Source organism: Drosophila ficusphila, unplaced genomic scaffold (genome assembly GCF_018152265.1).
Source record: "Drosophila ficusphila isolate 14025-0441.05 unplaced genomic scaffold, ASM1815226v1 contig_787, whole genome shotgun sequence".
Classification (NCBI taxonomy): domain Eukaryota; kingdom Metazoa; phylum Arthropoda; class Insecta; order Diptera; family Drosophilidae; genus Drosophila; species Drosophila ficusphila.
In genome coordinates, this window is record NW_025064732.1 from 76,418 (window position 1) to 100,104 (window position 23,687).

The following is a 23,687-nucleotide window of genomic DNA, read 5'->3' on the forward strand; positions in this document are numbered from 1 at the left end:
TCTTTTTGAAAAGTTTGTATTAGTCCATTTGGATATATCTAGCTGCAGCTGAATGCTTATATTTAATTGTGGATAATGTTTCGGTCATGCTTATTTTCACGATTTGCTTGCAAACTCGATCCGTTGCAGTTTATCGCTTATTTAAGAGCTGCAAATAACCGAAAAGCAGTTAGTTTCGTCGATTTGGTCTCACAGGTCTTACACACTAAATATGTTGAGGTGCTCCTATTTCTTATGGGTCTTCACTGTTTGCCGACTGTGGGGAAGCCAAGCCCAATTCCAGCCGATAATGACACAAAGCATACTGGATCATATTGCCTCGCACCAGCACCAGTGGTTCACGTACACAGCGCAGGTTCAAGGCGAAACTCAGGCAAAAATAGACAGAATGAAGGCAGAGCTAGCAGGCCAACTAAATGCGCTACAGGTGAAAACAGATAGCCAACACAAATCGCTCCAGGACACTGTGAAGGCTCGCAAAACACAAAAAACAAAAGTTTTCGAAAAGATTGGCTCGAGGTACTTCTACATTGAAAAGCAAGAACGATTAAATTGGTTTCAAGCATTTAACAAATGTCGCCGACTCGGTGGCTACTTGGCTACATTCAACGACCTGGAGGAACTACAAGCGGTCAGCGGGAAAGTCAGTCCAGGTGCATATTGGTTGGACGCCACCTCATTGGCCAAAAAAGGAGTTTTTCTTTCCACTCGCACCGGCGAGCGTCCACCATTCTTCAGATGGGCAGATAAGCGGCCGACCAAAAATGAAAACGAATGTGTGAATATGTACATGGGGAAAATGTGGAGTCCAAATTGTTGGGATGAATACCTCTTTATTTGTCAAAGTGATCAATGATTGCAATTGATTGAAAATCCTGGCTAATAGAAAACTTAAGATAAAATGTGAAATGTCAAAGTTTAAAAACTTATTCAAACAATGAAACTATGCTGAATAAATTCAAATGTCGATCTTTTAATTTAGGTCTTTTAATACAGAACAAAATACATTTTTTAGGGAAAATTTTTTTTAGATAAGTTCGGTATTTTTTCAGGTTTTTTATAACCTAATATGGGGTACTATATTTGGAAGTTTTCAATGCAGTGAAGGAGAAACTTCAGACCCCATAAAGTATATATGTATACTCTTGATCACCATCACGATCAAAATAACGAAAAACATCCTTGTTTTTATACCCTTGCAGAGCAAAGGGTATTATAATTTTGGCCAGAAGTTTGCAACGCAGTGAAGGAGACACCTCAGACCCCATAAAGTATATATATTCTTGATCAGCATCACGATCTGAGTCGAAATACGTCTGTACGTCTGTCCGTCTGTCCGTCTGTCCGTCTGTCTGTCTGTCCTCCTGTCCGTTTCTGCCTAAACTAGTCTCTCAGTTTTAAAGCTATCTTGCTGAAACTTTCCCAAAAGATGTGTAGTTATTGCACGCAGTATATAAGTCGGAACGAGCCGGATCGGCCGACTATATCGGATAGCTCCCATACAAGAGGTCAAAAAAATAAAGGATAAAAAATTATTACGCCGTTGTTTTTGATCAGATCGACTTGAATTCTTCAAGATGGCGTTTCCTAACGGTTATTAAATTTCGGATTAAATTTTATCAACATCGAATAACCCTATCATATAGCTGTCATAGGAAAGATCAAAAAATATATATAGAAATAATGGCAAAATAATCATAACGTTGTTGTTTTTTATTCCACGAGCATGATTTTTACAACATCGACTTTATGAACTACCCTTGAACCGAGAAAAAAATTTCATCAAAATCGGACGACTAAATCATATAGCTGCCATATAACCAAAAGTCGAAAATATGGAAAATTAATAGAAAAGTCGTCATAGCTTCGAGGTTGTTAGCCTTTATGTATTTTGTTCGATATGTTTGATGACTGCAAGGGTATATAAGCTTCGGCTTGCCGAAGCTAGCTTCCTTTCTTGTTTATCATACAAATATGATTTTTGAGAGAACGAGTTGGAACATCGACTCTTAAATTTGGGATAGGATTTTATAAAAATCGAAAAACTTTTTTATCGGTAAAAATATATAAAAATAATAGAACAATAGCCATTGCTTCGCTATTGATTAGCATTTATGCATTTTGCTCAAAATTATATAAAAAGTTTATAAGCTTCGGCTCGCCTAAGCTGCATTCTTTTCTTGATTGCAAACTAAATTAGTTGCAGTTGATCACATTTATCACGTCAAGATCTGAAAAAGACCGAGAAACAGTTAGTTGCGAAGATTGGGTCTCACAGGTGCTTTACGCTAAATATGCTGAGTTACTTCCACTTTTTATGGCTCTTCACTGTTTGCGGACTGTGGGGGAGCCAAGCTCAAAACCCGGAGGATTACAAACTTGATCAGATCGCCACGAGCCAACACCAGTGGTTCACAAAAACAGCGCAGAAGCATACTGAAATCCAGGCAAAATTAGACAAGCTAAAGGAAGAGATAGAAGGCCAAGTAAAGGCATTACAAATGAAGAGAGAAACCAAATTTCAGTCGCTTCGGGACGTTATGGAGCGTCAAATATTACAGGATCTCTACGATTTAAACCCGCTTTTCGAAAAGATTGGCTCGAGGTACTTCTATATTGAAAACCAGGATCGAGTAAATTGGTTTGCTGCATTTAACAAATGTCGCCGGATCGGTGGTCACCTGGCCACAATCAACGATGAGAAGGAACTGAAGGCACTGAACGAAAAAGTCACTTCAGGTGCATATTGGTTGGATATCAATGCATTGGGGGAAAAAGGAACCTTTCTTTCCACTCGCACCGGCGAGCGTCCACCATACTTCAAATGGGCCAAGGATCGACCGACCAACAGGAAAAATGAATGTGTAGAGTTGAACGCCGGGATAATGTACAGTCCAAGTTGTTTTGCAGAATCCTTTTTTATTTGCCAAAGTGAGCCATTAAGCTTAAAAATTTAATTGATTGCGATACGAACTATTTTTAAATTTGGCCCTTTATTTCTTGATTACGTTTGAAAACTCAGAGCCAACGTAGAAATAAAGCGGATAATGTCCAATTAATCAAATAATAAAAAGACCAAAAACCACGTCTCAGGAGGAATTTAATAGGGGGAGCTATAAAACAAATTGATTCTCAATGCATTTTTTAGATTGTTACAAAATCAATTTATGCAAATCATTTCAAATTATGTTTACTCAAATCAAAAAAAAAATGTATTTATCCACTTAGGGCACACTTAGAAAAAAACAAAGTCGAGTGTCGTCTAATCGGTGGTTACATCGCTACAATCAACGATCAGGAGGAGCTTAATGAAGTCAACCAGAGAGTCGGTTCGGATGCCTTTTGGCTGGACATCAACTCATTGCCCAAGACTGGCACGTTTCTTTCTAGTCGCACCGGGGAGAGAGCACCATTTTACAAATGGGGAGAAGGGCAACCGACTAAGAAGCATGAAAATGAATGTATATTTATACGCAATAAGAAAATGTACAGTGCAGATTGCTGGGCTGTAAATTATTTTATTTGTCAAAGTGAGCCATTAAACTAGATACTTTAATGATTGCGATACGATACGAAGTATGTTTTATTCTTCCCTGCGTCGACTGTTAAATCTCGAATAACTACAACATCTACCTGGTTAGCACCCCTTCCTTCCCCACACTCCTTTACTATCCTAAATAGTTCACGTAGAGGGTCAAATGATCCTCCCTATTTAATTATTACGTAGTGGGATGGCAGATCCTCCCAGTCGAAGTTAATTGTCGTCGAACCCGTGAAATTTTCGGTCTAATCGAGTTATAATCGGAAGAGTCGAGAGCCTTCAATCTAATCATTTGCCCCTCTTTATTTTGGTGTCCCAAATTATTAACATAAGCTAACATATTAGTCATTTAAATAAAGCCCTCCGACTTATGGAAATGTAATAGTGATATGATTGTCAAAACTTCCCGTCTTCTTTTTGAAAAGTTTGTATTAGTCCAATTGGATATACAGTGTCTAGCTGCAGCTGAAGAATTTCTTTTCTTTGAATGCTTTAATTGTGGATAATGGATTCAGGATTTACTTGCAAACTCGATCCGTTGCGGTTTATCGCTTATTTAAGAGCTGCAACTAACTGAAAATCAGTTAGTTACGAAGATTGGGTCTCACAGGTCTTACCTACTAAATATGCTGAGGTGCTCCTATTTCTTATGGGTCTTCACTGTTTGCCGACTGTGGGGAAGCCAAGCTCAATTCCAGCCGACAATAACACAAAGCATACTGGATCACATTGCCTCGCACCAACACCAGTGGTTCACGTACACAGCGCAGGTTCAAGGCGAAACTCAGGCAAAAATAGACAGAATGAAGGCAGAGCTAGCAGGCCAACTAAATGCGCTACAGGTGAAAACAGATAGCCAACACAAATCGCTCCAGGACACTGTGAAGTCTCGCAAAACAGAAATTGGGCACAGACCTATAAACCAGGTTTTCAAGAAGTATGGCTCGAGGTACTTCTACATTGAAAGGCAAGAAAGATTAAATTGGTTTCAGGCATTTAACAAATGTCGCCGACTCGGTGGCTACTTGGCTACATTCAACGACCTGGAGGAACTACAAAAGGTCAACAAGGATACCCCTATAGGTGCATTTTGGTTGGACGCCACCTCATTGGCCAAAAAAGGAGTTTTTCTTTCCACTCGCACCGGCGAGAGTCCACCATATTTCAGATGGGCAGATAAGCGGCCGACCAACAATGAAAACGAATGTGTGAATTTGTACGTGGGGAAAATGTGGAGTCCAAATTGTTGGGATGAATACCTCTCTATTTGTCAAAGTGATCAATGATTGCAATTGATTGAAAATCCTGGCTAATAGAAAACTTAAGATAAAATGTTAAATGTCAAAGTTTAAAAACTTATTCAAACAATGAAACTGTTCTGAATAAATTCAAATGTCGATCTTTTAATTTAGGTCTTTTAATACAGAACAAAATACATTTTTTAGGGAAAATTTTTTTTTAGATAAGTTCGGTATTTTTTCAGGTTTTTTATAACCTAATATGGGGTACTATATTTGGAAGTTTGCAATGCAGTGAAGGAGAAACTTCAGACCCCATCAAGTAAATGTATACAGTAGAATCCGCTTATAGCGACTTTCAAGGGACCGACGAGTTTTCGTAGCTATACCCGGAAGACGCACTAAGCAAAAGGATATAAGTGTATAAGTCTGTCTGGGGACGAATCAAGCCATCGAGTTTTCGTCGCAATACCCGGACGGACACTATAAGCGGAGTCGTTATAACAGGATTCTACTGTATGTATATTCTTGATCTCCATCACGATCAAAATAACGAAAAACATCCTTGTTTTTTATCATACAAATATGATTTCTGAGAGAACGAGTTGGAACATCGACTTTTAAATTTGGGATAGGATTTTATAAAAATCGAAAAACTTTTTTATCGGTAAAAATATATAAAAATAATAGAACAATAGCCATTGCTTCGATATTGATTAGCATTTATGCATTTTGCTCAAAATTATATAAAAAGTTTATAAGATTCGGCTCGCCTAAGCTGCATTCTTTTCTTGATTGCAAACTAAATTAGTTGCAGTTGATCACATTTATCACGTCAAGATCTGTAACAGACCGGGAAACAGTTAGTTGCGAAGATTGGGTCTCACAGGTCTTTTACGCTAAATATGCTGAGTTACTTCCACTTTTTATGGCTCTTCACTGTTTGCGGACTGTGGGGGAGCCAAGCTCAAAACCCGGAGGATTACAAACTTGATCAGATCGCCACGAGCCAACACCAGTGGTTCACAAAAACAGCGCAGAAGCATACTGAAATCCAGGCAAAATTAGACAAGCTAAAGGAAGAGATAGAAGGCCAAGTAAAGGCATTACAAATGAAGAGAGAAACCAAATTTCAGTCGCTTCGGGACGTTATGGAGCGTCAAATATTACAGGATCTCTACGATTTAAACCCGCTTTTCGAAAAGATTGGCTCGAGGTACTTCTATATTGAAAACCAGGATCGAGTAAATTGGTTTGCTGCATTTAACAAATGTCGCCGGATCGGTGGTCACCTGGCCACAATCAACGATGAGAAGGAACTGAAGGCACTGAACGAAAAAGTCACTTCAGGTGCATATTGGTTGGATATCAATGCATTGGGGGAAAAAGGAACCTTTCTTTCCACTCGCACCGGCGAGCGTCCACCATACTTCAAATGGGCAAAGGATCGACCGACCAACAGGAAAAATGAATGTGTAGAGTTGAACGCCGGGATAATGTACAGTCCAAGTTGTTTTGCAGAATCCTTTTTTATTTGCCAAAGTGAGCCATTAAGCTTAAAAATTTAATTGATTGCGATACGAACTATTTTTAAATTTGGCCCTTTATTTCTTGATTACGTTTGAAAACTCAGAGCCAACGTAGAAATAAAACGGATAATGTCCAATTAATCAAATAATAAAACATTTTGTTTTTGGTCTGAGGAGGAATTTAATAGGGGGAAAACTAGCAAATTGATTCTCAATGCATTTATTAGATTGTTAAAAAATCAATTTTGGCAAATCAAAAAAAAAAATCAAAAAAAAAGTATTTATCCACTTAGGGCACACTTAGAAAAAAACGAAGTCGATATTGACATCGATTGTTTCTGCGATCCTACATAATGTTTAACAAGTTGAACCAGTTTTTATGAAAAGCTTAAATATTTTTTTCTAATAACCAATTTCAACAATTTAATAATTATAATAAAATTATCTCCCTATACACACTTTATTATTTGCCCAGATCCTACAGCTTTGTCAGCTAAGACCTATTTTAGCTAAGTTAATTATTAATTATTATATACATACATTAATGATATTCAGTGGCGTAGCGTGCCTTGTCGGGGCCCCGTATAAAAAATTTTTTTGGGGGCCCTTATATGGAGGTAATGATTTTTCACAAAAGAAAACAAGTAAGGAAGCTAGCTTCGGCAAACCGAAGCTTTTATACCTTTGCAGTCATCAAATATGTCGAAAAAAATACATAACGGCTAAACAACATCGAAGCTAAGACGATTTTTCTATTCATTTTCTATATTTTCGACTATTGTTCAAATGACGGCTATATGATATACTCGTCCGATTTTGATGAAATTTAATTCGGTATTCAAGAGTCGTTAGAAAACTCTATATTCCAAAAATCATGGTTGTCTGACGAAAAACAACGATGTTACAATTTTATTTCCGTTATTTCTATATAGATTTTTCGATCTTTCCTATGGCAGCTATAAGATATAGTTGTCCGATTTTTATGAAACTTTTTTCTCAATATAAGAGTTTTTAAAAACTTGATATTCAAAAAATCATGCTTGTGGGATAAAAAACAAGGATGTTATCAATTTATTTCCATTAATTCTATATATATTTTTCGATCTTTCCTACGACAGCTATATGATAGAGCTATCCGATTTTGATCAAATTTAATCCGAAATTCAATAACAGTTCGAAAACGCCATCTTGAAGAAATCAAGTCGATCTGATCAAAAACAACGGCCTGAGAATTTTTTATTTCATTCTCTCGTATGGGAGCTATCCGATATAGTCGGCCGATCCGGCCCGTTTCGACTTATAGACTGCGTGCAATAACTACACACCTTTTGGGAAAGTTTCAGCAAGATAGCTTTAAAACTGAGAGACTAGTTTACATAGAAACAGACAGACGGACAGACGGACAGACGTACAGACGTATTCTGATTCTACTCGTGATGCTGATCAAGAATATATATACTTTATGGGGTCTGAGGTGTCTCCTTCACTGCGTTGCAAAATTCTGACTGAAATTATAATACCCTTTTGCTCTGCAAGGGTATAAAAAATATTGTGAGAAGAAATATTTATTTATCACATTATTTACCCATTTTACAAATAAAAATCAAATTTTAAATATTCCCTCTTACACACTTTGGGGGCCCCCTTGGCCCGGGGGCCCCGTATAATTGATACGGCATATACGGCGGTAGCTACGCCCCTGATAATATTTAACAAGAAAGGAAGCTAGCTTCGGCAAGCCGAAGCTGATATACCCTTGCAGTCATCAAACATATCAAACAAAATACATAAAGGCTAACAACATCGAAGCTATGACGACTTTTCTATTAATTTTCCATATTTTCGACTATTGTTCATATGGCAGCTATATGATCTAGTTGTCCGATTTTTATGAAATTTTTTTCTCGGTTCAAGGGTAGTTCATAAAGTCGATGTTGTAAAAATCATGCTCGTGGAATAAAAAACAACAACGTTATGATTATTTTGCCATTATTTCTATATATATTTTTTGATCTTTTCTATAGCAGCTATATGATAGGGTTATCCGATTTTGATAAAATTTAATCCGAAATTCAATAACAGTTAGAAAACGCCATCTTGAAGAATTCAAGTCGATCAGATCAAAAACAACGGCGTAATAATTTTTTATCCTTTATTTTTTTGACCTCTTGTATGGGAGCTATCCGATATAGTCGGCCGATCCGGCTCGTTCCGACTTATATACTGCGTGCAATAACTACACAACTTTTGGAAAAGTTTCAACACGATAGCTTTAAAACTGAGAGACTAGTTTACATAGAAACCGACAGGAGGACAGACGGACAGACGGACAGACGGACAGACGTACATACATATTTCGATTCAGATGGTGATGCTGATCAAGAATATATATACTTTATGGGGTCTGAGGTGTCTCCTTCACTGCGTTGCAAACTTCTGACTGAAATTATAATACCCTTTTGCTCTGCAAGGGTATAAAAATAAAGTAAATGGTATTGATTGTCCATGAAGTTTGTCGTGGCTAACTGTGGTCGGTGTATTCGCTATGTCAAGATAACGTCACGACTAACTGAGTATGTACTCGGTAGGTTGGGAGTTTGAATCAGCTTAGGAGGGTGTATCCGCTAAGTTCTATTTTTTGCCACACATTTTTTATACCTGCCTTTTCGAAATTTTGCAACACTAATCTCTAAATGACGCTTGAATTTTAGCGGAAACTCGAAAAGGAACACAAAAACCGCAGACGCCAGCCAGAATAAAAAGGTCAATACAGAGAAAATCAGGTCAAACTCAAACAACAAATCGAAGATGCCGCGCACCAAGATACCAAAGAACTCGAAGCGCAACCGCGAGGTGGCCAATCGCGAGGAGAAGGTTCGTTTGTACGAGCTGAAAATGGACTCCCGCTTAATCAGCATCGATTCGCTGGAGACCAAGTTCCTGGCCGCCGTCGATCTCCAGGTGAAAACGCTGCTGGGCCAGGTGCAGAAGGAGCTAGCCGACCTGAAGATGCCCGAGGTTCTGAGGCTCTTCGGGGAGCTGGACCGCTTCAGCGACTTCAAGGCCAGCGACCAGACGCAGCTGCTCGCCTCGATGTCGATGAGCAGCAGCGCAGTCGATGGACACGTTCCCACAACAGCCACCGCCAGCCGCAACGACGAAGGTTTGTCCACAGCCACTTAAGGATATTATATTAATATATTTGTCCATATTTTGTCTATAGTAGCAGCCCCCTTGAACAGCGGCTTACTTTCAAATTTTCTAATATGGCTGGAGAGACATTTCAACCTAAAACCTAGAAACCAACACTTTTTAAACTCTAATGGTCAGTGGCCTTTTGCAGAGTGTTTGGTAGAGTGCACATTAGTAAAACGAAAACAACTACTTAAAAACCTATATCTTTCCCCTTGTTCAGCCGAATTTATTAAAGTAATGTTTACTCTAGGCTTAAATGGGCTAATCAAATATCAGTTTAAAACCCGATTTATCGGGTTCTTTTCGATCCCCGAATCAATCGCAACAATATAGTTTTAGTTTACTACTTTTAATTTAACTCTTACTGGTGTCCGGCTTTGTGACTAACTCAACTTTGCTTTCTAACCCCGCATCGCACATTTCACTGAAAACATAAAACGCACCACCCAACAACGACATCCACATCCACGTCCTGTGCCGGTCACTCTATTTAGGCTACCTTACAGAGGACAGCAGCCTCGGAGCGAGCGGCGGCAGCATCCTGGCCGCCCACACGGGCTCCCTGTTGCGCTCTGCAAAGGCAATGCGAACGCCCGGACCACTGCATTCGGCCAGGGCTCGTAAAGCACGTCGCAGTCGATCCGCCTGCGGGGATCTGAATGTCCTGCACTCGGCCAAGCCGCCATCAATTTTGAGCAGCAGTGGGACAAGCAACAGTCGCAATTCGCGCAGCAAGATGCGCACACCGATGGCCTCGCGCGCCAAGGCCTTCAGTGCCGATCGCACACCGCTGGCCCAGAAGCAAATGCGCTCCGGATCGCCATCCTCGCCGCCAATGGCATTCCTGCGGTATCCCAAGCCCGGTGAAGTGGCCCTCTCCAAATTCGGCAGTCCCATGGTGGCCCAAGCGTGAGTTTTCCTTAAAAAAAAAAAAAACCATAAAAAACAACGCTTTAATTCTTTAACTTTTGTCCAATAGAATGCCCGACAAGTTCGCCAATGTGAACATACCCATCCGAAATGGAGTGCTTAGCTTGCGGCCCAAGAAACTGGATGCTGGCGAGGTCGAGTCGAATCTGCTGGAGAACCTGGACGAGGACACCCTGAACCAGATCAAAACGCTGCACGAGAACTTGCAGATGATCGTGAACAAGGCCAGCCAGGCGGGATTTAAATAGTTGCCAATTCAAACGCTTACGTAGATATAGTCCTATATCGTATATTTTAGTACGTTTTGTTTAAGTTCAGTTTTCATTTTACTCAACTAGTTCAAGTATTTTTTCTCCATTATAAAAATCTGTATCGTATTTACATAAGTCTCCATACATGTTCATGTTTCGTGTTCATCCAAGTCTTCATGGATACGAAAGTAATTTTTAAATACAACGTTGAAAGAAAAAAGAGGTCGCTCTATGATTGTAACACGTCTTCAAATAAAACGCTATGGAGAATGCCAATGAGATAACTACAATTTTTATGCAGGATGATGTGGACTTCAAATTGAATTCGATCCGAGCCCAGAACTGAAACACAACGGTTGCAAACGAATTGTCAGATGCTTTAAGTGACTTATATTATTTATCTGCGTTTTTTACTAGCAAAGAATTTGATTTATCAACAAGAAATACAAAATAATTTTCTAATGATGCAGTTTGTTATAGAATTGAAATAGAAACAATTATAAATATGCCACTTCAAAATCTGATTAAAATAAAAAGGTTATTTTCAATTTTCAGCAAACGCATTTTTTGGTTATTTGTGCTCGTATGATAACTTTCTGTGTTGTTTTTTTTATTTATAAATATAAAAAAGGTGTTTCTTATTGCTTTCATCCAAGATACCTGGGAGTTTGTTGAAATTGTATCACAGATACAATTGGAGCTGACAATTATTAATATAAATAGAAATATGCCCCGAACGAGGATAGCTCTTCGTCAGGCTCAGCGGCAGAAGGCTGAACGCGAAGAGAAACTACGCCAGGCCCAAATCAAGATGGATTCCGCTCTGGAGCAGATCGATGAGATGGCCAAGCGGTACAAGCAGGAGGTGGACAACCAGCTTAAGTTGATCCGTGGAAGCACCGACAAGCAGCTGCTGCAAATGAAACTGTCCGAATTCGCAGCTTTAAAAATTAAGAGTTTCGCTGACCATAAATGGACAGGTGAGATCAATCGATAGATTTCCTATATTAAATCATATGATATATCAGAAGCTATGCTTCTGATTTTTTGCTGAAATCTTTTTTAGGTAACCAAAATAAGAAGAAGTAATTTTTGTTAAGCTATTTTATGATCAATTAGAAATGGTTTAACTGAGGATTTAAAAATTATAATTTATTTGAACTATATGAATATACTGAAAAGAGTTTTTATTAAAACCAATTTTGGTTTGGTGGATTTATGTAGCCTATAAATACTAGTAATGAGATTTCTTAGTTCCCAAGCCGCCATCATCTCGCAGTCTTTCAATCAGCCACCAGCGCGGACGAACCCAGACTCCCAAGAATTCGCAACTGCCTCGTCTGCAGGTTCAATCGGTGGACAGGGCACTTCGAGGCGACACCATGAGCTTTGTGCGATGGCCAAGAGTCGGGGAACTGGTCCTCTCGAAGGCTGGAAGCCCGCTGGCCGTTCAAATGCAACCGGATCGATGTGCCGACGTTCACATTCCCACGAAAAGGGGTGTGATTACAGTAAAGCCCCACAAGATCAACACTGTGAAGCGGGAAGTACTGATGCAATTGGATGAAAACACCCTCAATCAAGTGAAGACTCTGAATGCCAATCTCGGACTTATAGTCGATATGGCCACCAAGCTGGGCAGACTAAACCCTTAAAAACAACACCAACAAAAAAAAAAAGATTAAGGGCCTTCAAAATTATTACGCTTATTTCGTTAATATTTTATTTAGTCTTTTTCATTTTCTCATTTTCAATGTTTTTGTTCAGTTGTTAAACATTAAGTGAACGTGTCTGTTGTTCTTGTTGCTGTTTTGCTGCAGTTTGCTTGCTTTTTGTTGTATAATTAATTAATAAATTTAATTACCTTTATGTATATATATATATATCGATCGATTTGTTAGTACAAACATAGAGTACAGAATTTTGCCTCCACTAATTTCAAATTGAATTGTTTAAACATTTTTCTATGGTGTTGCGTGTGTGTATAAGTTGTCTGTGTTTGTGGGTGAACCTTCTCAATTAATTTTTCAATTACTTAAATTAAAGTATATTGGGTTTTATTAAAAAAGTAAATTCAATTAAAACTTCATTTGTTTTATCCCATTTTTTTTCTTCACTTTCAATTATGTGAATCCTTAGACAAAAGTTACATTTACACATATACACTTTTAATTTAAAAATTATCGTTAATTTTTAGTGTTTAGTGTTAGATTTAGCATTTGTTTTCTTGGTTTGAGTGAGTGGGTGTTTGGCGTGTCATATGTGTTTATATAGTTACAGTTACATAAAAATACAATACATAGCAAAAGGTACATATATAGAGACTTAAAATACGCTTCTTTTTACTGAATTATTAAATATGATTTTAGGGACAAAGACAACATATGAGGACAATCAATCGATACAGTAAACAGTGACAGTGAACGAACAGTGACAGATGACAACAACATAACACTCAGATTTTTAACACTTATTATGTTTCGGTTAAGTTTTGTGTGGTGAGTCGGTATTGATAGTTTTCGTAAAACGAATAATTAATTAATAAATAGGGTAGAGTGCATTAAACAGTCGCATCAACCCAAAAAACCAGCGATAAACGAGTATAATCTAATCAAAATGCTCATGATAAATATCAAACAATTTTTCCGTTTACTTAAGTACAGTCTTCCCTCGAAATCACGATATCGTAGCATAGCCAAAACCCAACACATACTATACTCCTTTAAAGATTGGATAATATGCCCATTAAAGCGTAAAAAAATCGTTGATGACTAAACATAAAATGCATATGTGTGCAATTTGAACTGAAGTTGCCTGCTCTTAATGATCTGATCCCTTTCCGTAAATTCAGCATAGGTCCAAACGCCTACCAACCTAGTTAAATATCGGTTTTTCGGTTCCTACGAGCGTTCCCTGAACGCAACTAACTCTACGCTAGCCTCGACTAACCATTTCAAACTTGACTTCTACTTGAAAAATGTTTTCAGTTCCGAATCAATCGGAGTTCGTCGTACGTTTTCCGGTCTTCCAACTCATCTTTTCCTTTTTTTTGTAACACAGCCAATCAATCAACGATGCCTTTATCCATCCAACCAATCTATTCGATCCGCCTTTTTTGTTCGCAGACTGAAAAAAAAATAATTTAAACATTGAGTAGTTGTGTTCCATATTCGGCGTACGATTTGTATGTTATATTGCTCTCGGTTTTGTTAATTTGTTTGTGGATCTATTTTGCGTTCGTATAAATTTCTACTTGGTTTTATACAAAATTGTGCTATTTTTTTTTTGCTATTTTATTTAAATCTATTTTTGAGGCTGTTGTTTTAGAATTCGTTATAACTTTTAAATGCTAGTTTATATATTACTTTTGTATTCTTATGTTTGGGCACTACTCATTGCGGTTCAGGGCATCTTTTTGTATTTCGTAAATAGTATTTTATTTGTAATATCAAGTTTAACAAATCTTTGTAGGCTTTATGCACGGGTACAGGGCGTTGCATTATTTGTTTGGTTATTCTCTTTCCATCCTCGGCTAATATCTTAAATCTTCAGTGTGTGATTTGGTACAAATTTTATGGTACTAGGTTGCATATAATTTAAATAAATTCACTTGTGAAACGATGACTGTACAGTTTGAACAAAGAAGTACGCTTTAGTTGCTAGTCAGATCCGGATTATAAAATGTGTCTAACGAAACCAATTCGTCCTCCGACGATCGAAATCATTATCTTTGATTCGAAAAAGCTTAGATCGAGAGCTGGTATGAAACAGGTTTAGTTTTATTAGTAAACTCTAAGATGCTTTGTTTGTATATACAAAAACGTACATATGCGAAACTGGATCCATTAAACGTGCCTGATAACAGAACGACTTACCAAATCAAGTATGCACTTTAGTAGGTATTCTTATCAAAATTAAGTCCGCTTTGCTTTTACGTAAATACTATACTTTGCCATAGAATTAGTTAGCTTTATGTGTGTTGTTAGGGTATTTCCTTATATTCTCCATGAAGTTTATACCGTTTGTAAATATTTGTTTATTTTAAATATATTCGAAATAATCCCCTATATTTCGTAATGCTTATAAATTAATTAATTTCATTAAATGCTTAAATTCATTAATGCACTTTATATGTACTTTTTGTGTTGCTGTGTGTGAAATTTTGCTATATCCTTATTCCGTATAAATATATATATATTTTTATGAATTGGTATATATGAATAACTGGCATTAAAACTATTATATAGGTGTATATATAATGCTAAATGCAGTATACTTGTGTATATTCATTTGTTATACTTATACTTTCCTGGTTTGAGGTTTTGTCAGTATAAAAAACTATGGGGAGAGCTGAAGGCCGAAAACTGGCCGTCTTTTTCATTTTTTGCTTTTTAATTTAATTGCATTAAATGTAGCCTCTTAAAGAACAACTCAATCCTAAGCTATTTATTTAAGTGTGGAAATTGTAATTTAGCTAGCAGCGTCAAAAAATTATTTTCTTTGAGGATTTTGAAGTAATTTTATGTGAAACACTTGCAATCTATTTACAATTCATGTTAGTGGTCTTACTATATTTTTAATTTTAATGTTTAATCGGTTACGTTCAATATTTTTTATAAATTTGTATTTTATCATACGTTTTTTGAACTTAACGAGAGGTATTTCTATTTTCCCAAGTGTTAATATCGCCATTTTCATCAATTATTTATTCCATTTATTCGTGTTGCTTGTCGTTGTTTTGGGGGCCTTGTTTCAGTATTATAATTTGTTAAAAAAAAAACTCAGAAAGTCTTAAATAAAGAAAACATTAAAGGGTTAATATATTGTATATAAATTTTTATTTAGGGCTTTGCGGTTTAAACAGTATTTTAATAAAATTATACACTAATTTTATATCAATAATATTTGTATAGCATTTGTATTTCTTATTTAAAATAATATTTATAACGATTGAACCCAACTTAATAGACTTAAAAGATTTAAACAAAATCAAAAATCAATAAAAAATTACATAATAAAAAACGTAAAACGTTCTTGCAAAACTTCCTCGAAAGTGTTTCGAATTAAACGTATATGTATACATGCCAATGTTTTATATTTAATGTGTAATAGTTAATATAAAAATGGTTAAAATTACATATTAGTTTAAACAAAACCTGTAAAATAGCCTTCACATGAAATTGCAACGCCAACTTTGCTTTGCGCGCTTTGCTTTCTCGCTTTGATATAAAAGTATTTAAGAATAATTACAATAAATTTAAACGAGCATTAACTAAATTACAAAATATAATTTTTAGACGGCGCAACTTAGTGAAATTGTTTTGTGAAAATATGTACAGTTAGAGGGATAGTTTCAATAATCGTAGTTGAAGAGAAATGTTTTGTTTGGATAAAAAATGGTAATTTAAAAGAAAGCAATGTTCGAAGAAGCTTAAAAATGTTTAGGAAGGTAAACGAAAAGCAAAGCCTTTGGGAGTCGAGGTCCTCGTGCTTTTGCAGCAACAAATTAGCAACATTTAGTATATAAAGTTTAACAAATTATCACACTGAACAAAATTCAACACTACTTTTAAATATACATTACCCTTACGTACACGAAATACGCAAGCAAGTTTGTGTTTTTTGTGTGTTACGTGTTACATGTTACATGTTACATGACTTCCCCTTTTCGAATTGTATACATTATATATTATCGCTTGTCATTAAATCTATATCTTAGCCAACTGCTGCCGCTGCCAACGCCTCGCCAAATGTTATACAATAGCAATGTTAATGTTTGTTTTAAATATACATATATCAATTTAACAACACCTCGAAACGGTCAGCACTTAACGCGTAATTATTTATGCTTTGCTTTGTTTCTGTTTTCTTTCTTTTTTGTATATATAGCTCTTATAACTAGGCTTTACTGTTAAACGTAATAAATATGCATTTCTTGTATCGTTTTTCTTGAAGTTGGTTTGTTTTTGTTATTTTTTTTTTTTTTTTTGTGTTTTGCGTTTTTGAAAATATTTAACTATAGCTTGTGTCTGTTAATTATGTTTTCGCAATTTCTTTTAGACGAGGTTCCCATTTTGCTTTACAATTAATATTTGCTAGTATTATAAAATAAATATATTTAGGTATATATTTTTTAAATAGTGCTGCTAATATTTTTAATTAGATTTACATGCATCCCGCCTTTCGTCCTTTGATTTCCTATTGTTTTTCTTTTTGTGTGTGTTTGTGTGTTTTTCCCCCATTTATTTAGAGCCATAAATGCGTGCGCAAGATAAGTTTGGTTGAATGTGATCCGTGGTTTTGGCATTTTGGCCACCTTAGGGTCACCTCGTAGCGCTGCTGGTGAAGAAGTCCGCTGTGGAATAAATTAATTAAATAATTTATAATGATTCAGATATACTGATAGGACATACTATATACTTACGTGTCTCGAAACTGAAGCCCAGCGTTGGATCTGGTGGCGTGTTGAGCATGGAATTGCCGACATTGCCGCTGCCCGTTGGCGTTACATTGCCCATTGTGTTTGTGCTATTGGCCCCGCCCACAATGCCACCACCGCCGCCTCCGATCACCGAACCCTGCTGCAGCGGACTCTGCGGCGTCTGTCCCCGCTGTGCCACGCCCCCGCCGCCTCCGGCTCCGCCCGTGGCCGCCGCCGCCGCCTGCTGAGCCCGCACACTGACCACCGCTCGCAGCTCCTGCTTGACGAACTCCGAATTGGCACTGCCACCGGACACTCCTCCAGCTGGAAAAGAATTCAAAACGGAACGAGATAAGTAATCAGGTTTGGGTCACCAAAAACAGGATTATATACGGTTTAGTCACATTGGTTTCGGCTCAAGTCTAGACATAAAACATAAAGTAAATACAAAACATACACAATAAAGTACAACATGGAACACAAGGGTTGAGGCACACTAAAGATCGGGGATCGGGAGACAATTTAGCCAGGTGGGTATCGAAAAACATAAGTTCCTATAACATTTACCAATTAATTGTATTTTCAAAACAAAGGTTTCTAGCTCTCCATTATAAATATATTTTTTTTTAAATATTTCTTTCTTTTTTCAACTAGGGTCTTGGTTTTCATACTTTTTTTCTTAAGACTAAAGAGGATTTTTGGGTACACCAAGTGTTTATTTATTTTTGTGGGGGTGCAGCGCCTGTATGCTAGATATTATTTACAGCTCAACCGACTTGACTTATTGGGAATAGGTTAATTACAATGATTTTACAAATATATATACGCTTATGTGTGGGTTAGGGGTGTGGATATGTGTGTGGCTGCCAGCTTAGATGTACATATAGTTTTGTTTTTTTTTTTAAATATATTTACAGAATGCTCCCAAAAATGTTGACTTGCTTTACAATGCGTGGCAATGGATTATACAGCCATACAATATATAGTATATATACACAGAATTCAAGGCGGGGTGATTTATACAGCGATCGCGTGATAATTTTATAGATGAGATTTTGATTTTGAGTTTTGAATTTGAGTTTGAGAGAGAGTAGAGAAGCACACAGGCTTACCGGTCTGCGCCCGACCATAGAAATCATTCGCCTGCTGCGATTGCTGCCCGTAGCCGCCGAGGGTGGCACCGCCATAGCTGCCGCCCCCGCCGCCGCCGCCAAGGCCAATGATCCCGTTGCCGCCGCCACTGCCCATCCCGCCCACGCCCATCATCGCCGGATGGGGATGCGGATGTGGCGACATGCTCAGCCCGTTCATCAGCTGTTGCTGCTGCTGATGTTGCTGCTGCTGCTGCTGTTGCTGCTGTTGCTGTTGCTGCTGCTGGTTGCCGGCGGCAGCGGAGCTATCTGTGTTGTTGTTGCTGCTGACCGGCGAGGAGCCAAAGCGTGGCGAGCCTGTTTTGGTTAAGCGGTTTTGGTTGGTTTCGTTTGGCTTTGATTAAAACTAGTTCAGATTATCAGGTGGTCTCTTTTTGTATGTGGTATGTGTGAGTAGTGTGTGTGTGTGGTGTGTGTTTTGTGTGTGTGTTTAAAGCTGTCTAGGTATGTTGTTTGATGTTTAGTATGTGGATTAAGGGGTGCTTAAATCACAACTACAATTGTATTCATTTGAAAGGCAATCTCTAAGCTAAATGAACTTCCCTCTTCGATTGCTCCTAAAATTGGTTTCTCTTCTGTGAGATTGAGTAAACTAAACTCCTAATTATTCAGCTGAGAATAATGCTCATCCAGTTGGTTGAGCAACTGCCAAAAGGTGCTCCTTCTTACCTGGCAGATGTTGCGTAGCCTGTGGCACGCTGCCCTGTCGCTGCAGACGCTGCAACTGTTGCTGCTGGAAAACGTTGACATTGCTGCCGTACGGCGACTGCGGTCCACCGAAACCCACGCCGGAACCATCGGGCGTTGTGGCACCGCCGCCGCCGCCTTGTCCCTGGAAGGAGTTCTGCCGCTGGAGCGCCGCCGCCACCGGATTGCCGCCGGGTCCAACGGCTCCCGGGGAATTGAGGCCGCGTCTCTGGTTCTGTTGGTATTGACGCGCATTGTACGGACTCACGCCCTGCATGGCGGCCATAAGAAGAGTGTTAATCGATCTGCTTTCTATCGTTTTAAATCCTCAAACACTCACCTGCAGCTGTGCAATGAGCATGGGATTGTGTTGCTGCAGCGTTCGGCCGGCATTTCCCGCTGGCAATGGACCACCTGGGCCACCGCCTCCGCCGCCGCCAGCTCCCCACTGCTGCGGACTGTTCTGCATGCCGGGAGATTGCATGCCCGAGTTGGAACCGAAAGGAGTGTTGGAGCGACCGCCGTCGCCCACCTGTTGCTGCTGCTGCTGCTGCTGCTGCTGGTAGGCCAACTGCTGCTGCTGCTGCGCGTTGTTCTGCTGCTGCTGGCTGAGCTGCTGCTGTTGCTGCGGGGAGAGACGTTGGCCGGGTTGCGGGAACTGAGGAGCATAGCCTGGGAAATCATATTTATTTATTAGTAATTCATTTCGTTATATTTTGTAAAGGGAATTAACCTTGATTGGGCTGCGGACTGTAGGGCGTGCTGCGACCGGGACTCAGTTGCTGCTGCATCAGGCTCTGAGCAAAGTTCGGACTCAGCTGCGCGTCCGATGGAAGGTTCGTGCGGGATAGGGACACATTTGGAGCCACCGTCGTGTTCAGCAGCGAGCCAATGTTGTTCAGGCCTGCGTTCATGCCAGCTAAAATGAAAAGATACAAATATATATGTAAATAATATATAATAATATAAATAAAAGTGTTATATATAAAAATACAACAGACCATAAAATGTAAATCGTGATCAAATTCAGACAAAATAACAAGGATATAGTAAACAATTTAACAAAAACAAAAATAATTGTAGTTAGATTTCTTCCTATCTGTGAGTTCATTCGAATTATAAGAAAAGGTATTTGAATGTTAAGTTCTTATCATAAATAATCAAAAAATGTTATATTATAAAAAGAATATATCATAAAAAGAATATATTATAAAATTAATATATTAATTGTAGGAAAATGTTGTTCCACTGATAATAACTTTGCATAGTTTGATGTTTGATTTGCGAATTAATGAATTTGAAAAGTCTTTAGTCATTAGTTTAACGATTTCTCTTGGTAAGATAACTTTTGCTTTCTAATTTCTAAATGGGAAAGACAACACTTCCTGCTACTCACTGGCATTCTCCGGGACGAGCAGCTGCTGCTTCTGCTGCTGCTGCAGCAGGCGTTCCTTCTGCTGCGCGGCCGCCAGTTGCTGCTGCTGGCGCATGTTGCGCAGCTGCTGCTGGGCGGGCAGCACGACGCCGCCGGGCGTGGCCACCGCGTTCATGGGTCCGCGTCCGCGGGCGGGATACATGGGCGGCGGGCGCTGGAAGCCCTGATTGCCCAACGAGCGCATCGTCTCCAAGCGCTGCATGATGTGCTGCTGGTTCTGCTGCTGCTGCTGCTGTTGGTGTTGCTGCTGCAGGTTGAGCATGCCCGGATAGGCGGGCGGCTGTTGCAGGTGCTGCTGTCGCTGTTGCTGCTGCTGCTGCTGGTGCTGCTGCTGGGCAACCTGCAACGCCAGCAGTTGCTGCTGCTGGTTCTGCTGATGCTGCTGCTGCTGCTGCTGGCTCATCATGTTGAGGTGTTGGTTCAGATCGTTGCCAAAGGCGGCCGACTCGACGTCCAGCATCAGCGACTTTTGAATATCGTTGATGGCCGACGCTTCAGAGGGAGCACTGGTAACGATGGGAGCATCATCCGGATAGTATTCCATCACGCTGTCCAGCAGCTTGGACAGCTCCGAATCGCCGTCGCCGAGCATGGCAGCCGCTGCTGCTGCCGCCGCTGCAGACGCCGCAGCCGAAGTGGAGGCCGCTGTGGTAATTGAGGTAGTTGCTGTGGTCGCCAGTTGCTGTTGCTGGTGCTGCTGGAAGGCCAGCTGCGGCGGCTGTAGTTGCTGCTGCTGCTGTTGCTGCTGCTGCTGTTGGCTGAGGTAGACATCGTTTGGCTGCTGCTGCTGCTGGGAAGGAATGCCGGTGGCCTGTTGCTGCTGCTGCTGTTGCTGCTGCTGCTGCTGCTGCTGCTGCTTTCGGTTGCGATTGGCGGCCGCTTTGGGTCCTGTGCTGCCAGCGCTTATGAGGTTGCCCGGAGCGGCCAGCGTACTGCTCACCGTGGAACTGGTGATGTCCGGCAGCGTCTTCACCTGCAGCGGCTGCTCGGGATTGGGTGCTTTGGGTATCTTTGGCGGATTCTGCAGCAGCTTGGCCAACATCTTGTTCTGCGTGCACAGTTTGCTCGGCTTGTCCTCGGATCTCTTGGCGGACGGATCGTCGTCGGGCTCGTTCAGTGATCGCTTCCGACTGAGCGGATCGCTTTGGATCTTCAGCATGGCCTTCAGATCCTCGGTGCTCATGTTCCCGCTGGCACTACCGCGATGCATTCCGTGGTTGCCCCCGTCGGGGTTCTTCAGCTGGCGCATCAGCTCGCTCTGGCGGGAGTTGTTCATGGATCCCGGTCCGCCGCCCGATCCGTTGCCGTCATCATCCTCGGACTTCTCGTTCAACAGCTGCAATTGATGAGGTATTTAGCTAGGGTTTACTTTTGGGTAATAGATTTATAACCACTAACCTTGAGCAGCATGGGATTCTGCGAATTGCCCGCCTTGTGCAGCATGGAGTTGCCCACTCCCCGTCCCATGGATCCCATGGGTCCAAACATTCCCAGGCCTCCTGGCTGGCCACCCATTTTAAAGCTGCCGCCGGCGAGCTTCTCCTCATCACTGCCCTCCGGTTTGAAGTACTGAAAAATATAAAATATTGATCAAATAAGAGGTGTATATTTAAGTAATCAACCTGCCTTAAGACCCTCAGTGAAATATTAAATTCAAATATATTTTAAATTAAACGGAACATAATCATAAATTCTTATGAGAAATTATATTCTTTAACTCCTTGGATTTTATTATATTTTTTTTTTTTTTCTATGTTTTTTATGTGACTGTGTAACTTACCTTCTCGTCATCGCCCAATCCTCCCAAGCTGCCGGCCAAGCTCTGCGACTTGGTGAGCAGGTGTCGCAGTCGCTCCGAGGATTCCTGTTGCTGCTGCTGCTGCTGTTGCGGCGGCGTCTGCTGCTGCTGTTGTTGCTGCTGCTGGGAGAGCAGCAGTCCACCCACTCCGTTTGGCAGACCCCCACCCAATAAGGGATTACTGCTGCCACTCCCACTATTGTTGCTTCCCTGCTGCTGCTGACTTTGCTGCTGCTGCTGGACATCCTTCTCGATCTTCACGTCGCTCGCCTCGAAGGAGTGGAAGTTGAAGCCGTAGTTGCCGCCGCCGGCACTGGCATTCGACTGCGGCGAGGGCAAACTGGCGGCGGAGTGCGAGGAGAGCTGATAGGGCGTGGCGGGGGAGGCGCACACCGCCGGACTGAATCCATGACCCGACGGAGGACGCGGCGTGCTGACGGGCGTGGCCACCGAAGCCCGCGAATTCGGCCGGGAATCCGTCCAGGGTCCCACGCCACCGCTGGGATCCATGTCGAATGAGGAATGTGCTGCGATATCGAACTCAAAGGAGTCGCTCACATAGAAGCCGTGCTCCGCGGCCGCCGGCGATGCGGTGAACGCATTCACCAGCGCATTCGCCGACGAACTGGCCGACGAACTGGCTCCGGATCGCTGTTGCTGCTGCTGCTGCTGCGACTGCAACCCGCTGCCGTTGATGATTGCACTGCTCATCAGCGGACCACCGACACTGGTGGTCTGTGTGCTGTTGCCGCCGCCGCCCTGCTGGCCACCGCCCACCAGTCCGCCCAGCAGATGGGTGGGCAGCATGCCCGACGTCGCCGGCGAGGAGGAGGAACCCGATCCCGAGCCATTGCCGCCGTGCAGCCCGTCCATGGAGAGGCTGCTGAGCAGGGAACTGGCGAGCGAGGGACTCGGCGCCATCGCACACAGCTGACCCAATCCCAATCCCGCCACGGAGTTGCCCGCGCCCGTGTTGTTGCTGTTCATGTCGTTCTCCGAGTTGAGCAGCGTCTGCACGGAGATGATGAAGTCGCCCTCGCCGGGCGTCTGGTTGAGGAACAGTCTCGAGTTGGCCTTCACATGCACATAGACATCCGGGGCACCCAATCGCAGGCGAAAGGGACGCGAAACCACACTGCTGCCGGCACCAGCTCCCGGGGAATTGGCGCTGGCCGAGTCCTGGATGTCGCGCAGATGCGACTTGAGCGTGGAGAGGTCGTGCGGATGGCAGAGATCCTGCCAGAGGCGACCCACCCACGTCTGCAGGTGCTGCTTGAACGGCTCCCGCAGAGCCGTCGGATCCAGGGTGAGTATTTTGCCATGGATGTCCAGCTTGAAGGTCATCTGCTCGATCGGCTGCTGCTGCACGTGCTGCTGAATGTTGATCTCCAGCGGGGATTCGTCCTCGGGTCGCGTGATCAAGCAAAGCACAGAGCTACTGGCATCTGCATCATCTGAAAATGATATAGATTGTATTACAATATGTTCCAAATAGATTTAAGTAAGATCTG

At 41.1% G+C, this 23,687-nt stretch overlaps 4 protein-coding genes across 8 annotated transcripts in view; 3 read left to right on the forward strand and 1 right to left on the reverse strand.

Moving 5' to 3' along the window:
* Positions 1–165: 165 nt before the first annotated feature.
* On the forward strand, positions 166–4,948 carry LOC108101988 (accessory gland protein Acp29AB-like). Of its 2 annotated transcripts, XM_017206583.2 has the most exons (2): positions 166–472; positions 4,429–4,948. In XM_017206583.2, the coding sequence occupies exons 1-2, from the start codon at positions 212–214 to the stop codon at positions 4,825–4,827; spliced, it is 660 nt and encodes a 219-aa protein (XP_017062072.1). In that variant the 5' UTR covers positions 166–211; the 3' UTR covers positions 4,828–4,948. The 2 variants fall into 2 exon arrangements, with proteins under 2 accessions (XP_017062072.1, XP_043064831.1); XM_043208896.1 differs by lacking the exon at positions 4,429–4,948 and having other exon boundaries at positions 166–977.
* A 4,024-nt stretch (positions 4,949–8,972) lies between these two features.
* Positions 8,973–10,960, forward strand: LOC108091274 (borealin). Its single transcript, XM_017190388.2, has 3 exons — positions 8,973–9,471; positions 9,998–10,412; positions 10,483–10,960. Exons 1-3 carry the CDS (start codon positions 9,117–9,119, stop codon positions 10,679–10,681), a joined length of 969 nt encoding a protein of 322 aa, XP_017045877.1. The 5' UTR covers positions 8,973–9,116; the 3' UTR covers positions 10,682–10,960.
* Positions 10,961–11,277: 317 nt separating this feature from the next.
* Positions 11,278–12,559, forward strand: LOC108091272 (borealin). Its single transcript, XM_017190387.2, has 2 exons — positions 11,278–11,664; positions 11,939–12,559. The coding sequence occupies exons 1-2, from the start codon at positions 11,412–11,414 to the stop codon at positions 12,337–12,339; spliced, it is 654 nt and encodes a 217-aa protein (XP_017045876.2). The 5' UTR covers positions 11,278–11,411; the 3' UTR covers positions 12,340–12,559.
* Positions 12,560–15,758: 3,199 nt separating this feature from the next.
* The window catches only part of LOC108086358, a 91,648-nt gene continuing 83,719 nt past the window's right edge, over positions 15,759–23,687 (reverse strand). For 3 of the 4 annotated variants that reach the window (XM_043208900.1, XM_043208899.1, XM_043208898.1), the window contains 9 exons: positions 22,159–23,630; positions 21,777–21,947; positions 20,340–21,714; positions 19,677–19,862; positions 19,284–19,615; positions 18,926–19,214; positions 18,218–18,553; positions 17,109–17,429; positions 15,759–17,039 (listed from right to left, as the gene is read on the reverse strand). In XM_043208900.1, coding sequence (XP_043064835.1) covers positions 17,008–17,039; positions 17,109–17,429; positions 18,218–18,553; positions 18,926–19,214; positions 19,284–19,615; positions 19,677–19,862; positions 20,340–21,714; positions 21,777–21,947; positions 22,159–23,630 — 4,514 coding nt within the window. In that variant the 3' untranslated portion in view covers positions 15,759–17,007. The remainder of the gene's footprint in view (positions 17,040–17,108; positions 17,430–18,217; positions 18,554–18,925; positions 19,215–19,283; positions 19,616–19,676; positions 19,863–20,339; positions 21,715–21,776; positions 21,948–22,158; positions 23,631–23,687) is intronic. The other variant, XM_043208901.1, reaches the window with a different exon arrangement.